Source organism: Cyanistes caeruleus, chromosome 5 (assembly GCF_971803275.1).
Source record: "Cyanistes caeruleus chromosome 5, bCyaCae1.hap1.1, whole genome shotgun sequence".
In the NCBI taxonomy this organism is placed as follows: Eukaryota; Metazoa; Chordata; class Aves; order Passeriformes; family Paridae; genus Cyanistes; species Cyanistes caeruleus.
This window is the reverse complement of record NC_141705.1, coordinates 35,279,273-35,295,637: the sequence shown is the minus strand read 5'-3', so window position 1 is coordinate 35,295,637 and position 16,365 is coordinate 35,279,273. Positions and strand designations below refer to the sequence as shown.

At 35.8% G+C, this 16,365-nt stretch overlaps 1 protein-coding gene across 1 annotated transcript in view; it reads right to left on the bottom strand.

The window, feature by feature from the left end:
* GPM6A (glycoprotein M6A) overlaps positions 1-4,488 on the bottom strand; it is a 120,619-nt gene extending 116,131 nt beyond the window's left edge. The window contains exon 1 of the mRNA XM_023924994.2: positions 4,284-4,488. Within this exon, the coding sequence (XP_023780762.2) occupies positions 4,284-4,323 (40 nt within the window). The 5' untranslated portion in view covers positions 4,324-4,488. The remainder of the gene's footprint in view (positions 1-4,283) is intronic.
* Between the last annotated feature and the right edge of the window lie 11,877 nt (positions 4,489-16,365).

The window sequence follows — 16,365 nt, the reverse complement described above, 5'->3', positions numbered from 1 at the left end:
GCACTTACAGCTTTAAACAGCATGACAAACACCTGACTTTTACTCCCAGTTTTGTATGGCCTTCAAATCAGTTTACCATTCCATCCTTCAGTCCCATTGATTTTCAATTACATAATAATGATAATGTTGTGGTGCAGTGAAGTCTTGATCATGACAACATAATGAACTTGATTATGAATACATAATTTAAAAGCACAAAATTATTTATGTTGCTAATACTACTACCTCAATAACCAAGTAAGAAAAATCAAAAGCCAGCTCAGATTACTTCAGCTATTTTGCCTCTGACTACAGGAGGAAGTTGTGATGGATATTGGGAGTGAAGCAATAAGTGTTCTTTGTGCTTCGAGGGAATTCACTTTGGACTAATGCCAGTCAGGTCTCACAGACAGACTGCCCTTCAGGAGATGGAGTGGTGTACAGTTCACTCCTGGAAAGCATGTTCTCATTTCATTATATAAAAAAATATAATGCATATATAAAAACATTTATGAGAACATAAATGATAAAAACAATTTATGTTCTTGGAGGATATTCTATGGTGAGAACCAAAATACAGCAGGTGAGGAAAAGTGGGATATACATTTTAAAAGTTCACTCCTAAACTCACCTAAACACTAAAGTAGATGCACAGGTAGTAATTATTTTATGCAAATTAGGCATCAGATTATAGAAATCTGGAAAACATGCACAGAAAAATTAAAACTTAAAATTTTCTGTTTAGAGTGCTCCACAATTTATATTTTATATTCAAAATTGAAATGTTACTATAAAATAATGACACATACTATTTCATTTTTGGAAAATCCCAACAGACGGGTGTTAAAGGAAGCGTTGTGAAGCTTTAAGACTTCCAAAATGTCTCTAAATGTCTGCTCTGGGATGCGTATTTCATATCTACAACTTCATGAGACACTTACAGAATAATAAACCAAGAGCACATGGCCCTGAGTTTAACTCATAGCAGACACTCACACAAGTATCCAGGGAAAGGAGGAATGCTTAATGACATGAAAATTATCAGAATTAGTGGGGAAATGGAATGTTAAGAGAGGAAGGAAGAAAGTAGAAGGCAAAATGTAACGTTATCAGAATACTGTTGCTTACCCCATTGATGGGATTTGTATAGTTCTACTAATTCCCAATAGTAATTTTTTCTGAGGAAGTTATATTCTTTTAGAGGAAAAAACTACCAGTTTAAAACAGGCAGCTATCAAGAGGCAGCAGGATAGTCACATAGCCTAAAGAAATTTCAGTACAGGGCTTCACCTGATAGAAATAATTCTCTTTCTATTTTTTATAATGGAAGTTACATTTGACAGAAGATAAATGGACATCCTTTCCTTGATGGCCTTAATTTATTCTTATTTCTTTCTTCATTCTTCTGTGTTCTATTGAAGAGAAGAGCAAGAAGACAACCTCGCATATAGCCTCATTATGTTTCATACTAATAAATACTAACATCATTATCGTATTCAGAAACTTTGTGAAAGTCTTGTTTGCTTAAAAAAATTCTTTCACTGAGATCTTTCACCACCACATATGATATACTTAAAACACAAGAAATAAGAAGTAACCTGCTCATATCAGTATTCACATATATATTTCATATACGCAGTATCGATCAAGAGGAGAAAGATAATAGAAAATGATTAACAGTATCTCTGATTCAGAATACCAATCTTAATATTCTCTTCCAGACTATTATCTGGAGTTATTGTAAGCATCATCTGTAATTTAAAACCTTTAGTCTGACTGGATATGTTTCATGAGTCTTACTGGTTTTACTTTTGAAAATAAGTGAAATTTTCCAGAGTAAAATTAGATAACATTGTCAATATAATTCCTCTAAAATTCTGAAGAACTTCAATAATTTTGAAACCTAAGATTAAGAAAATTATGTCTTTTGTATCTTGGGATCAAAATTAATTGTTCATACTCCCAAAGGATACTGCTATTCATTCTCTAAGGTTTAACTCTGAGAAGATGCTCCTGGTTGACGGATTAATAAAGAACTATCAACTGAACATGAATGCCAGTGTAACTGAGGGAGATGCCCAATAATATATTTCTACATATGGGTTTCTAAATATTATGCTAGATTCTCCACTTGGATGCTCTAGACCTCAGCAGTAAGCCTATATTTAAAGCCCAACATCAGATAGCTGTTCACATTACCTTTGAAAACTGGATGCCATGAGATAGCAGAGCATTGTGATCATCCAGCCCAGCCTTTTTCACCCCAGATAGTGCTATAGGAAGTGGATATACTAATAAATACCCATACAGGTATGTATTAGATCAAGTGATTCTAAAAAGAATCACTTGGTAGCATACTCAACACATACAGTTCTAGCAGACTCTGCTTTTGTCAGGGGACTTGGACTGCACTCTCTTCAGAGGTCTTCTCCAAACCAAATCACTGTGATTGTATTCTATGATTTTCTACTGGTATAACTATCACTGAAATATTCCATATAGTTTTTGGTGCCATCAATGCAAAGTTGCTGATGAAAAATGGAAGTACTTCAAAACTGGCCACAGGCACAGCTTCAGTTAAAAAATTTAAAGTGTTAGTATGGTAAATTTAAGAATAAAGGTGAGGGGTAACTGCATTACACCAGAGTATCTGCGAGAAAACAGATCTAATGGAAAGTTGTTAAAGTTAAGTCAATATTAATGGAATTTGAAACTAGACATTGGAGAATAGAAATTATATTCAAATTATTTCTTCAAAACACTAGAGAAATTAGCCAAGATTGGATTCTTGGATCCACACACACACAAAACTAAATCATAATCTGTATTCTCCTAGTTAAACTTTAAGTTAATTAGGTCATAGGAATTCTCTGATTAATACTTGCATTATGCAGCAGTTTGGACTAAATGACCACATTAGACCCTTCTGGCTTTTAATCTCTTAAGTATTTAAAGCTGTAATCATGTTTTTGAGAGATTTCATATCTTAATGTGCTCTGAGATTCCCTTGACTTTTGTGGTCTTTGTACATCAAAGTGCTCTTTCAAATATCTTCAGAATGTTGGGGTCTGATGAATGGAAAAATTATTTACACTCAAACTGTGTTTTCCCTTCCCACCAGCCTTATTGAGCTGAAAAACTGTGATTAAAAATATTATCCATCCTACATGCAACAACAATTTGTATTTCCCTGTGTGCCTCTGTTCCATTGGAGGTTATTTGTCTATTAAAGCATTCAAGTTTCTCTTTGGTTCCATAGAGTTTCTGTCTTACCTTGAAAGTCTGAGAAATGTCTAAAAGCACCTTCTGATGATTTCAAGAGGTGGTAAAGTCCTTTGTTTTGACAAGGACTCCTAAGTTAGCAGCTAAGCAGGCAGCTGGGCACTGAAGAACACACAATACACATATAACATACACTAACTGTAAGAAAAAGCTAATCTAGCAGTATGAAAATAAAGTAGGAGAGGGGCTAAAGTGGATCATCAAGTCCATCTCCTGTCCCTGCACATGACAGCCTCAAGACACAAACCATGTACCTGAGAGCATTGCACAAATGCTTCCTGAAGTCTTGTCATGTTTGTGCTGTGACCACTTCCCTGGGGAGCCTGTTCCAGTGCCCAAAAACCCTCTGGGTGAAGCATGTTTTCCTAATTCCAACCTAAAACTCCTGTGACACAACTTCAGACCATTTCCTCAGCTTCCATCACTGGTCACAAGGAAGTTTCAGACTGCAATGAGGTCTCCCCTCATTCTCCTCTTATCTAAGCTGAACAGACCAAGTGACCTCAGCTGCTCCTCATAAGGCTTCCCCTCAAGGCCCTTCACTGTCTTTGTAACCCTCCTCTGAATGCTCTCTGATAGCTTGATACCCTCTTACACTGAGGCACCCAAAACTGCCCCCAGCACTGGAGGTGAGGCTGTCCCAGCTCAGAGCAGAGCAGGACAATCCCCTCCCTTGCCCAGCAGGCCGTGCTGTGCCTGGTGCTCCCCAGGCCAGGGTTGGCCCTCCTGGCTGCCAGGGCACAATGACTCAGATTCAGCTTGTCATTGACGATGACTCTCAGATCTCTCTCCAAGGTGCTGCTCTCCAGCCTCTTATTTCCCAGTTTGTGCATACATCTACAGTTGACACTTCCAAGGTGCAGGATGTGGCTTTGCCTTCTTTAAAATCCCAATTTACTAGCATCTGCACACTTAGTACTCTTTTGAGTCCTGAATCCAGGGCATTAATGAAGTAGTTGCCAGTCTGATGTCACCCCATTCGCAGTAACCCTTTCCACCTGAGCCATGAGCCAGTTGCTTACCTGTTGCATTGATGTCCTTATCCAGCTGTGTGCTTGACATTTTGTCCAGAAGGATCCTGCCAGCAACAGTATCAAAAGCCTTACCGAAATACAAAAAGATTATATCCGCTGGCTTCCCTTCTTCAGCTGGGGGACTGCCTTGTCCTAAAAGGGTATCATCAGGTTTGATGAGCAGGACTTTCCCCTCATGAATCTGTACTGGCAGTGACTTACGACTGCAGTGTTTTTTCAGTAACACCCAGAATGATCTCCTCCAGGATTTCACCAGGCACTGAAGTGAGACATAGGGATTAGTTACAGTAGATTCTTTGTGTAGATGCCAACTACATTTTTGCTAACACTTGACTTTTCTCCAACCGCTTCCATTTCATCCAAGCTCCAAAAGGAGTAAGAAAGGAAAAACAAGCCAAAAAATGGAGATTAGCAGTTGAGGGAGAAAAAAAAAAGATAAATAAACAAAAGGCTGCTGTGTGGGTCCTCCCACTGGCATAGAAAACTTATGATTTATGGAGAATTGTCAAGCTGAAAAAATCATAGATGTTTAATGATTATTATAATGACAATTTTAGTTGCCTTATTTTTTAAAACTTGAGAGATCACAAATATACAATTTGTAAAATAATAGAAGTTAGACTCTGCTTATAGCAGTTTACCAGCAAGCTTTTTACTCCTTAGCATACCCCCTAATGAGCAATGCATGACTGTCTTTTATAGCTTAAATGCAACAAATGTAAAGAATCTAAAACAGGCATCATTGCCATTCTCTTAGTGAAACTGTCATGCCAAAGAAAAACCCAAAAATGAATTTTTTTTAAAAGAAAATTGGCAGACTTCTAACACTGTTCCATGCTCTAGAGATGAAGTGCACATAGATATATAAAGATGCACGTATGTGTAAATGTGTATGTATATATATACACATAGATTAATGAATAGAAACACACCCATACACATATATACTCCTATGTAGTTCTATTCAGATGCAAAGTGTCCAAATGAGACCTTTATGCAATATGCATGCCCCTCAACAAAAGGCATGTAAATCATGACAGAACATACACTGAGTGTTCCACTGCATCCCTCGCCTCACCCTTTTATCATTCCTAGGAAACCAGAGAAAGAGATTTAAAACCATAACTAAAACTGAGTGTTCAATTACAGGCTACAAAAGAACAGTTTATAAATATCTTCCATGAGCACTGGTCTAATGATGTTGGTTCAGTGAACTCCCTGGATCCTGTAATCCCTTTTTTAATCTCTGTTACTTACTTACTGCCTTTGAAAGATTCAAAGTAGCGTTCGATATTCTTATAACAGAGCAACATTACAACAGGACATGTTGTGGGAAAAAAAGATTACTAAAACTTACTTTTTTTTTTTTGAAGCAGCACATTTTGGGTGGTATTCAAGCTAAGATTCCATTACAAATTCTAATTGCAATCTCTTAATACAACATAATTAGAGGATCTTCCTAATCTGGAAAACTAAATCACATAAATGGATTACAGATCAGTTTTCAGATGACCAAAAGGGAAAAAAAAAGTTTCCCACAAAGAGAGTAAAAGCTGTCAGATGGCTAAAACACGGCAAACCAAACCACATTTCCTGAATTATCACCTTCACTCTAGTAGAGGTAAACTGATTACTGATTTAGATATGTTTTAAATATCAGAGTTCTCTAAGCCTTCTTTGCATGTATTAAAATGTATACCCTACGTTGTAGGAATTTTAGCAAATAAAAGTATCACCAACTATTTTCTTCCACTAATCCTTGTATAAATATAATAATTGTAAAGCCAGCACTTACTCTGGTAATGGATTCTCAGGATGTTTTCCAGTCTGTCTCTCAGACTATGGTCCAAATAATGGAAAAATATGGGCTGAATAAAATCAGGACTTTTTTTAATGTTGTTATGCTCATGACAGTTATTCTATTATTATTTTACCACTAAGAATTCAAGTGTGCATCATAGTAACATGAATACCTTTCTGAATTGTGTAATGACTTATAATCATGAAGATTGTTTGTCTTTCTAAATCTATCTGCTAACAATGTAGATCATACGAATGCATATCTACTCCAGAAACTATGTTCTTATCACTTCAAAAATATTTTGTATACTTAGCACATAAAACCCAAATGAAGCCATCTCAGATGTTCAGGTGTGAATTAACCACTCACATAATTTTTTGAAGGATATGTTTAATAAAGTACTAACTTGCTATGTGCCTTTTTTTAATTATCCTGCACTAACAAGATTTTTTGAAATTTTTTAAACATTTTGTTGATACTTGTAATAATAATTAGCATCAAAATATCATACCTTTGTTTTATTTATTTTTAAAGAGAAAGAGTAATTTACACATCTAAAAATGGAAATATAATTTTTCCCCAAGTGAAGACACTGATGAACTGAGTACATCAATACAGAAGGAAAACAATCAGTGAAACACTGAGGCATTTGATTTCAAAATACACAGCAACACACAGAAAAGCTATGACAAAACAGAGAAAAAGTACAGTCCATATCAATCATTGTTTTACTAAAGTTCATATGGAGAATGTTAAAAATAAGGAAACTTGTTAAAAAAGAAATTAACAGGATGGCTAAAAAATTAAGTACTCAGAGAAGGGATAAAAACCCTGAAAGTGATGATACTGGAGGCACAGCATGCAGCTAAAGATTTGAGAAAGAGTGGAAGCTAGCTTAGATACACATGGGTTTTGCAGATTTTTCCCCACATTTTTCATGCTCTTAGCAGACTACAGTAACTTATAATAGTTTACAAGATCTGCCTCTTAGGAACACAGCTGCAGCTGTTACTCACTGCATACCTATTTCACTGTAATGTGAACTTTATATTTCATTATAATGTGAACTACAAAGGTAGATGTATAAGGAAGGTTCTTCCATGAAGGAAGACCCTATGTAAAAGAGATCATAGTTGCTTCTCAAGTATCAACTCTTTCAACCTTTCCCACATTTTCTTGAAAGCAAGGAACTTACCTCTTCAAAGAGAACCTATTTCTTCAAATAATTCACAGCTCTAATCATGCTTTTTCTCTGAATCACCACAAAAATGTTTCTGTGCTTATTTTTACAGGTATCACTGTCTTACAGCTCTTCAGCTCATTTGAATATATACTTACATTAAAACTGCTATGGGGGAACTTTCTGAAGACGTAATGAGGAATTAGTGACCCTGAGGTATATGCTGACCCAGATAAGCCTCCCCAGCTAGTACCCATATGTCATCCCCAGTGGCCTCTGAATGACCCCGTGCTCTGGCCCATCATGGTAGCTTGCAGGTGTTACAGGAGAATGTGCAGATGTTACAGGAGGATGTACAGATGGTCCTGTCTGATGTTCTAACACGTATGATATGTCCTTCATGGACATTTCACACCCATTAGATCAGAAATTATTGGCTTTATTGTGATGAAACAGACCATTTTTAACTGATAAATTTAATGGTGAGGAAGAAAACTATAAAAGCATGGCAGGTGGTGAGGGATGCTGAACCTCACCACGGATGGACATTCTGTGTAGTGTGTCATGGACATCTTGAAGAGGTCTGTCTGATGTTGACACGCCTCAGGGGTTCCTGTCATCTGAATTGACATAGGATTAATTCATTAATGCTACTTTCTAATTATTCTGTAAATAGCATTAACCATGTTTATGTTTGAATAATTTTTCTTATCAAGCCCCAGAAAAAAGAAGTATGAAAGAACTGCAAACAACATGATTCTGTATTTAAGCACAAAGACCTCTTGTTCAGTCAATGACAGAAAACAGACACAGTGAAAACTGGATTGCTTTCATGGACTCCACTTTGCAGCTCACATCTGTATGAGATGGAAAGTGTTAACAATATCTAGTATTTAGTACAATCCAATTTTTAACTTTACCATTGCATGCCTCATTGCAATGATGCCTTTTTTTTCCTGCCAGATTGAGACTCTGTTCATATACGGTGAAGTACATGCCCAGTATCTTCTTATCTCCCAGTATTTGTTTCTTCCTCAGCCTTATTAGCCATCAAACTCTAGTGGACATAAAAGGGAAGTAAAAGGATGATAAAGGAAGTATAATTTTTCTTTGATGAAGCACAACACTGCCAGTACAAAGCTAAACTTATAAAAGAAAGGCTATAAAAAGCAAAAGCAGAACAAATAAACCTACAAAAAAACACAAAACCTCATTTCCATGACAACAGAAACACATCATTAAGGGCCACTAAACTTCAGAAGAACATTTTTCTCTAACAGACATCACATTAACTCTATTTTTTTTAAGCAGAGAAGTTCTTTCTCTGGAGTCTTCCCATAAACAAACTGATAAGGGAACACAAATGGTTACTTTTCATATGTAAGAAAGAAAACTTCACTAAATGGTACCCAGAGGAAGGAAACAGAGCTATTGTATGCAATGCTGAATATATTTTCTCTCAGAAGTCCAAAAATTAGTTATAAAACTATCAAAAAGCTACAGAAATCTCTCACACACATTTTATTTGGCTTTATGAAGTTCACTTACAAAACAAGTCCATATAATTTTTCTCCTCAGGGACTGTTTAAATTGTTATTTTAATATATATGTGTGTCTGCATGTATATATATATATATATATAAAATTCCTTCCTCTTTTTTGATTATATGTAGCAGTCACAACCATTTCATGGCAGCCCCCCAGTATTTTACACATCTATTTAAGTACACACTTATGGTATAAAAATGGAAACAGAATCAGTCTGTCCTAACAAGCAAAATATTCCAGTCTTCTTATGTCCCTATAACTGTATCTAAACTGTCCCTTTACAGAGATCCCTGTTCTGAGCAAAATTATCATTCCAGCTTTACCTGTTGAAACACATGATCTCTTACTTAACACTGTTTAGAAAAATAAAAAAATGAAATCAACTTCTTCCTAATGATATTTCCATCTTGTTATTCTCCCCAGATTTCAGAATTTCAGCTATATGTCAGGTTCATTAGCTGGACATTACCTGGACCCAAGTTGTCTGCTATATATTTCCAATACCACAGTTTCAGGAACCAATCCAACTTCATCATTTACAGCACCTCTTTACACCTTACCAATGTCATTCACAAAATACTTACTTCACAACTTTCTAATTTCTTGCTCTTTCATTTTCTATCACAGTAGCCAATATTTCCAGAACTCATGCCTATCTCTGCCTTGTGAGGCGACCACTTTAAATCATTTACCCCTTTCTTGATTTTTGTCCTAATTTCAAAAATAAAATTCACTTCTTCAGCCATCCTAAAATACTACTTATTGTTAATAAAATGCAGAAACTTTAAAGGAATGTGGACAAGGTACACTGCTAAACTTGAAAAATTATGTACTCTAGGTCAGAGTTATCATGTTCCATTTGAGCATGATCAGCAGTGACTTGATATATGACAATTTTCAGTAACAAACCATCTTATTGCTACATCATTATAATATATTGCTATGTTATATTAAAAAATCTCTGCTCAAACCCTAACAAAGCATCAGGGTCATTAACTGAATATTTTTTAGCTGACTGCTTTTTCTATCTAACTAGAAAAAAAGTCATACCTGATCTTTCCAAATGGCCTCTGAACAGGATGAGCAATGCTACGGCAGAATAAAGACTGAAATAACTTCCTAACTAAATTATAATTAAGAGATTCGGACAGAGTTAAAGAAAATAATGTTTGAAACTGATTATTAAGACAAAATGATTTTGGAACATAATATAAGGACAACATGTTCAAATTCTCATAACGTTGCATGAAGACAACCAGAAGATACAGGGTTGCTGAGGAACTGGATCCTCAACCTGAAAACTTGAGTATCTAATAGAACACCAGCTAGAATTTACTGTATGAAAATAATTTCTATAGCTGATCCAACACAGAGATATACATAAGTCTATTATAACAATTTCAACATCTGGGTAAACATTGCTAATTGCTGTTTAGATATTTTAAAATATGATTGTTTCACTATTTTTACTTTTCTATTTTTTTTTTATTTTACACGTATGCGTTTTATTTTTTTACACATATGCAACAGACCTAGTTGTAAACCAAGACTAAAGAAACTTCAGACCTCCTTCTTTATTAACTCTTATTTAAAGTGTTTGTGTGAGTGAGCTATGGGAGTTTCTCAGGGCATTTTATCTGCTTCACATTTGTATGGACAGTCCAATATCTGCTTCCTTTTTTTCTCTCTAAAACACAGTCCCAATTTTGTTGTCTGACGAGCACAGCGCCTGCAGCTATCTTCACTGAAAAATAGTCAAAACAAGCTATCTGGTGACTCTGAAAAACCTCTTTGTAATGCAGTATTTTGTGAAATGCTCATAGCAATACAATTTTAGTAGCAAACTTCTTTGAGAGCTGTCCAGCTTGCCCTGGTTCTTGGGCCTCTTCCTACATGCTCCCTGCCCAGAGCTGTGTTGTTTCTAAGCAACCATTCATTTTCAGTAACCTCCTGTTGGGCCCAATGACATCACATTCTGGAAGCTTCTGTCCTGTTTAGGAACTGTGATGGATGCATGCACTTCATTTTTGTGTTCACCACTTAGTACCTGTATTTTTGTGAGTATGGCTGAGCTGCTGAGGAAAGGCTAATTGCCTTGCTTGTGCTGCTGCTAATCAGGACAAATGCAAGTTTTTGGGGAGCAAAAAGGTTGTTTTGAACAACCTTCATTTGGAAAAAGCTTACAGAAGGCAGCAAGGAAAACAAACAAAAAAAGCAAACCTGGGGGAGGAACACACCACACACCATAAACCCCACAAACTTTTCCCAGGGAACCTACCAAGGGCTGCGTTGATTACTACAATCAAGAATGCTGGTGAAAGATGCTGGACTAAAAAGTGAAGAGGCAAAAAGGATTAATCACTTTAACATAAAAGAGATCTGAATTTCTATTTCAAAAGCAACCATATTTCAGTTTTGTCCCAGTAAATTATATTTATTTTAGAAGTGGTACTCTGGTAAAATCCTGTGAAATGAACAAAACAGGAATATGCAATGCAAAGATGGAGAGATCCCGATCTCTCACATTCAAGTAAAGCCTGAATTCACACATTTTCCTCTGCAAGAAGTGGAGGAGGGAATGGGGCTATTGGGCAAAAATAACAAAAACAAAGCAAAAACAAACAAAAATCCCAAACAAAACAAACAAAGACCAACCAAAAAACCAAAATCAACCAAACAAAAAACTCAACAAAAACCTTAGAATAAATAGTTTCAAGACAAATATTCCTGTTTGATTTTCTTATTAAATATCAAATTAACAAAAAAAAAATGAACGTTTTCTATAAAACTCATTTTAATTCTTAAATTATAATGATTTAATTATTTGGAATTAATTTTCTACTAACAGCATAATACTACAGCTTTTTTCTACCTGTTACAAAAAAAAAAAAAGCAATAGCAAATCCTGCAGTTTTATGAATTCCAAAAGAGTTAAAACCATGACATTTGTTTAACTAAGACGTGGCAGTAACTTGATGTCCTCCCACAATTTTTTCTTAAAGATTACATGAAAAGAAATAGAAGACCATACTAGAAAACTTGTAGTTTTAACCTGAGACAAAATAAAAAATAAAAAAAAATATTATAAATGAAGTTTTGGCTCCATCAAGACATTATTCCCCTATTTGGTCATTTTCTGAAGGGAGTGCCAGGATGGATGACCATCTCCCACAGTCCTGTCATTGCCCTGCTATCTATTTATTTGCAGTGATATATTCCACTATAATTGTCATAATTTCTGTTATATTTCCACCATGAAGGAAAAGATGTCGCTAAAAGTGGTGTAACAGTTTGCAAATACACTGAGAGAGAGCTGCTGAAGCTTGGTCGATGGTTACTTTAAGAAACACAGCCCTGAAGATGTGTGTTGGGGAGCATTGCTGTGAGAAGTGAATAAACATCCTTTCACTCCTTCTCCTGACATCAAGCAGAAATGAGAAAGGGAAGTCGACAGAGGTCACACACAAATGTGAAGAGCTCTGTAGAACCATCTTCGGATTCTAATCTGGACTGACAGCTATCCTATTCTTTTCTGGTGTTATGTATAATGGACACATAACTCCTGGTTCAAAGTCAGAATAACCCTCTGCTTAAATATTTTAAAGACAAAAGTAGTAGGCCTCATTCCAGCCTCCTGAACCAAAGTACTCAAGAATCAACTATCTACTCGGGCAAGTAGTAGTTCAAGCCAACATGCCAAAAAAATGCCGCAAATATTTCCCAAAGTAAATGTAATTATTTATGCAATCCTAAGAGAATTAGCACATCTATTACATGGATGACTTTAGGGAAATTATTAATATTAATATAATATATACATTTATACTGTTGAGACATTGTACTATATAGATCACAAAGAAAAGGAAAGCAACCTTCCACCAAATGGAGAAATTGTTTTCTATAGATTGGAGAATGCCACTAATCCAGGTTTTCTAAAACAGCATCTAGGTAATGCTGCAGAGCACTTGAAATGGATAGAAAAGCAGTGTGTCCTTTTGGGTTACAGAACAAGATAGGTCTCCAGGCCCTTTCCCACTGGAGCTGGAGAAAGAAATGGCAAAAATGGTCATCCTGGAGAGAGAAGGAAGTCAATATTGCAAAATTAACACTTCTAGGGACTTCTAAACTCTCTTTCGGTGGTGTCTTATGATGGTATAAGTCTTGTGCAAAGGGGAGAGAAATAATGGATAACAGATGAAACAAGGGACAATTTACACTAAAGGAATGTGATTGGAAAATTTAGAATTCCCATGAAGTCTCTTTTCAACAGCTACTGAATAAAATAAATAAAATTTATAAAATAAATTAAAATAAAATGTTGACAAACCTCAACTTTCTAAGATTTGAAAAACAACAAGTTTTCCTGATGTGTAATTAATCTCACTTATGCATACCTGTCCATGGTCAGAGAACCACCACAACAGCCACTAAGAAGTTTTCCCAACACAAAACTACCTGCACCATTAAAGCCCTGCCTGGTAAACCTTGGCCTGAAAAACATTTTCAGTTTTCAGCCACATGTCATATTGATGAGACTAAACAGCTTTCTAGTGTCAAGTTTTTGTTTATTGTATGATACTTCAGAATGTGACCATCTCAGAACCTTTCTTTTAGGCTAAAAGATGCACTGCATTCTCTGGGTGTTTCATTATAACCAGTGATCTCAAATTTTGTTCCAGATCTCTGAAAAAAAGCCTTAAATATTTTATAATCAATGCCCTCAGAGTACCTCTTAAAATACACCCCATAGGTGTCTATATACCCTTTAAAATGAATTTGGGAGCCACCAACCAACATCTACTCTATGCTGCATCACTTTAAAAGTGTATCACATTTTTAAGGACACTGATTTCCAGCATCCCTTGTCTGCTTTTAAATACATCATTGCATTATTTTGTCAAGCAAGATCTACTTTCCTTTAACCCCACTTGACTGCATTAATTATTTTGGATTCTTTCAGCTTCTGATTAATGAAGTCTCATAAGAAATATTTAATCTCTTGACTGAATTCAGAATCATAGTGATTAGAATAGAAATATTTATTACTTTCACCCCATTCTTTTCTAATATTAGAATTCTTATGCCAATTTTCAGGAACTACTACTGTTTTACAAGAGTTTTTTAAAAAAAGTTGGTTTAAGTTGTTTCTTAAAACTAAAAGGCTTTTGCAGACTGTTCTTATATCTCTTCAGGATAAGACAGAAGTGACAAAAGGCACATAAATAGAACGCATGTTTTGACAGTTAGGAGGGTATCTAAGTATTGCTTCTTCCAAACATGGAGAATGAGACTAGAATCATAGAACAAATCCATAAAAGCTGAAAATTATTAATACAGTTTGAATAAAGTGCATCATTTACTGAGCCTACTCAAACATCAACTAAAAGATCCAGTTCTGATAGCACATGAAATAGACTGAAGGCGAAGTGTTGGACTTTCAGACATATCTAACTACATAAAATATACAATAATCTGTGACACTAACCCTGTCACCAACCAATATTTACCAACTTTTAGGATCTACTCCAGCGTTTGGAACCTGCATCTATTTCATGACCAGTTCACTTAGTGAAATTCACAGAATCATGGAATGGGTAATGGTGGGAGGGGCCACAGTTAGTCATCTGGTCCAGCCTCCCCTCTCCAACAGGATCATCCTGGAGCACATGGCACAGGATTGTGTCCAGACAGATCTGGAATATCTCCAATGAGGAACACTCCACAACCTCCCTGGAAAGTCTGTTCCAGTGCTCAGTCAACTGCACAGTAAAGAAGTTACTCCTTGTGTTCATTTTGAACTTCCTGTGCATCATCCTCTGCCCATTGCCTCTTGTCCTATTGCTTGGCACCACTGAGCAGAGCCTGACTCCATCCTCTTGGCACCCTCCCTTCAGATACTGACAGACATTGATGAGGTCCCCTCTCAGCTGTCCCTTCTCAAGGCTGAACAGGCCCAGCTCCCTCAGTCTGTCCTCATAAGAGAGATGGCCGGGTTCATCAATCATCTTTGTCACCCTTCACTGGATGTGCTCCACAAGCTCCATGTCTCTCTTGTCCTCAGGAGCCCAGAACTGGGCACATTACTCCAGATCCAGCCTCACCAGGTCTGAAATTATTCATCCTGACAATTTAAGTTCAACATGTAGAAATCAGCCTGGGAGCATCAAGGTATATAAAGCACGTCTGTATTCTCAAGTGTATGGCAATTGTTTCTGGTGGAACCATTCAATTCATACAATTCACATTATTTAATGAGTTTTAGACAGCATGGGGAGAAAAACAGCTTTTTCTGTGACCATTCTATTCAATTAATAATGCAATAAAAGTTGTTCTTGATAATGATAAAAAAAAATAAAATCACATACACACCCAGTATTAGCTGCAATAGTAAAAACTAATTAAACAATATAGTCATTAAAAATCTATTAATTTTGAGATTTGATCTCATATACTTGAGAGGATTTGAGGGTTTGGATTTAAATTTCAGAAGCAAATATACACTATGTCAGATTTCCCCAAATAAAATTCCACACTAAACTAGAGTAACAGAAAATCTTTTTCCTGAAGGAGGTCCAACTTCATATTATGCAGCTGATACTGCCTCAAAGAAGAGAGACTGGAAGCAATATTTACATGAAGAAAGTTAAAATTCCATTGCTGAACACTGATGCCATATATTTAACTCAGTAGTATTACCGGGTGATGAGATCTGCTGATAATTTTGAGAATTTAGATATTATGAATAGAAACACTATGGAAGTTCCATATCTTGAAGTGTTACAGTGTTATTTTATCCTAATAAATTAGCATGTTAGTGAAAGAGGCCATGTGATTAATATGCAATATTCTGCTAAGTGAGCTCTTAATTAGGCTAGCAATTTAGAAGAAACAGGAAATCAAGGAATTAATTTAGCACTTTGTACATGATAAAAATTAAAAGCTCATGCTATTCATGAACTGAATAAAAGTGAAGCCAGATGGCATAACCTGTGAAAAAAGGAGACACAAAATTTTCATTTTCATGAAACTGTAATGTGAGCAGCATCTTGTCTACTAATTAGCAGAACCTGATGATCCCAACTTTCAGTATATGTAACATAAGTAACATATGCACTTCAGCATATGTACAACTTTTTATAATAAATATTGATAAAGATACCATACTATTTATTTGATCTTTTTTTCCCTGGAAGTTCTTATACAGCATTTGAAGTATACAATATTGTTAAGTTCCTAGTCAGCCAGGAATGTTAATTACATGGAAAGTGGAAGCAAACCACAACATTTTTCCAGTTATAATGTGGCACTGCCTAGAAATTCAGTGAAGTAGCACAGACCTGCTGTGTCATGCACTGTTGAAAGAAAAAATATCAGAGACATGGACCTGCCCCAAAGTATTTTTTGTATTTCAAACATTAAAACGAATCCCCTATCACAAAAAGGAGCAAAACAGCAATGCAATAGCATATCCTCTGAAACAGGCACAAAAATAAAAAATCAAAGGAGGGGTGTGTGGCATCAGTGCAACAGAATGGTAAGAA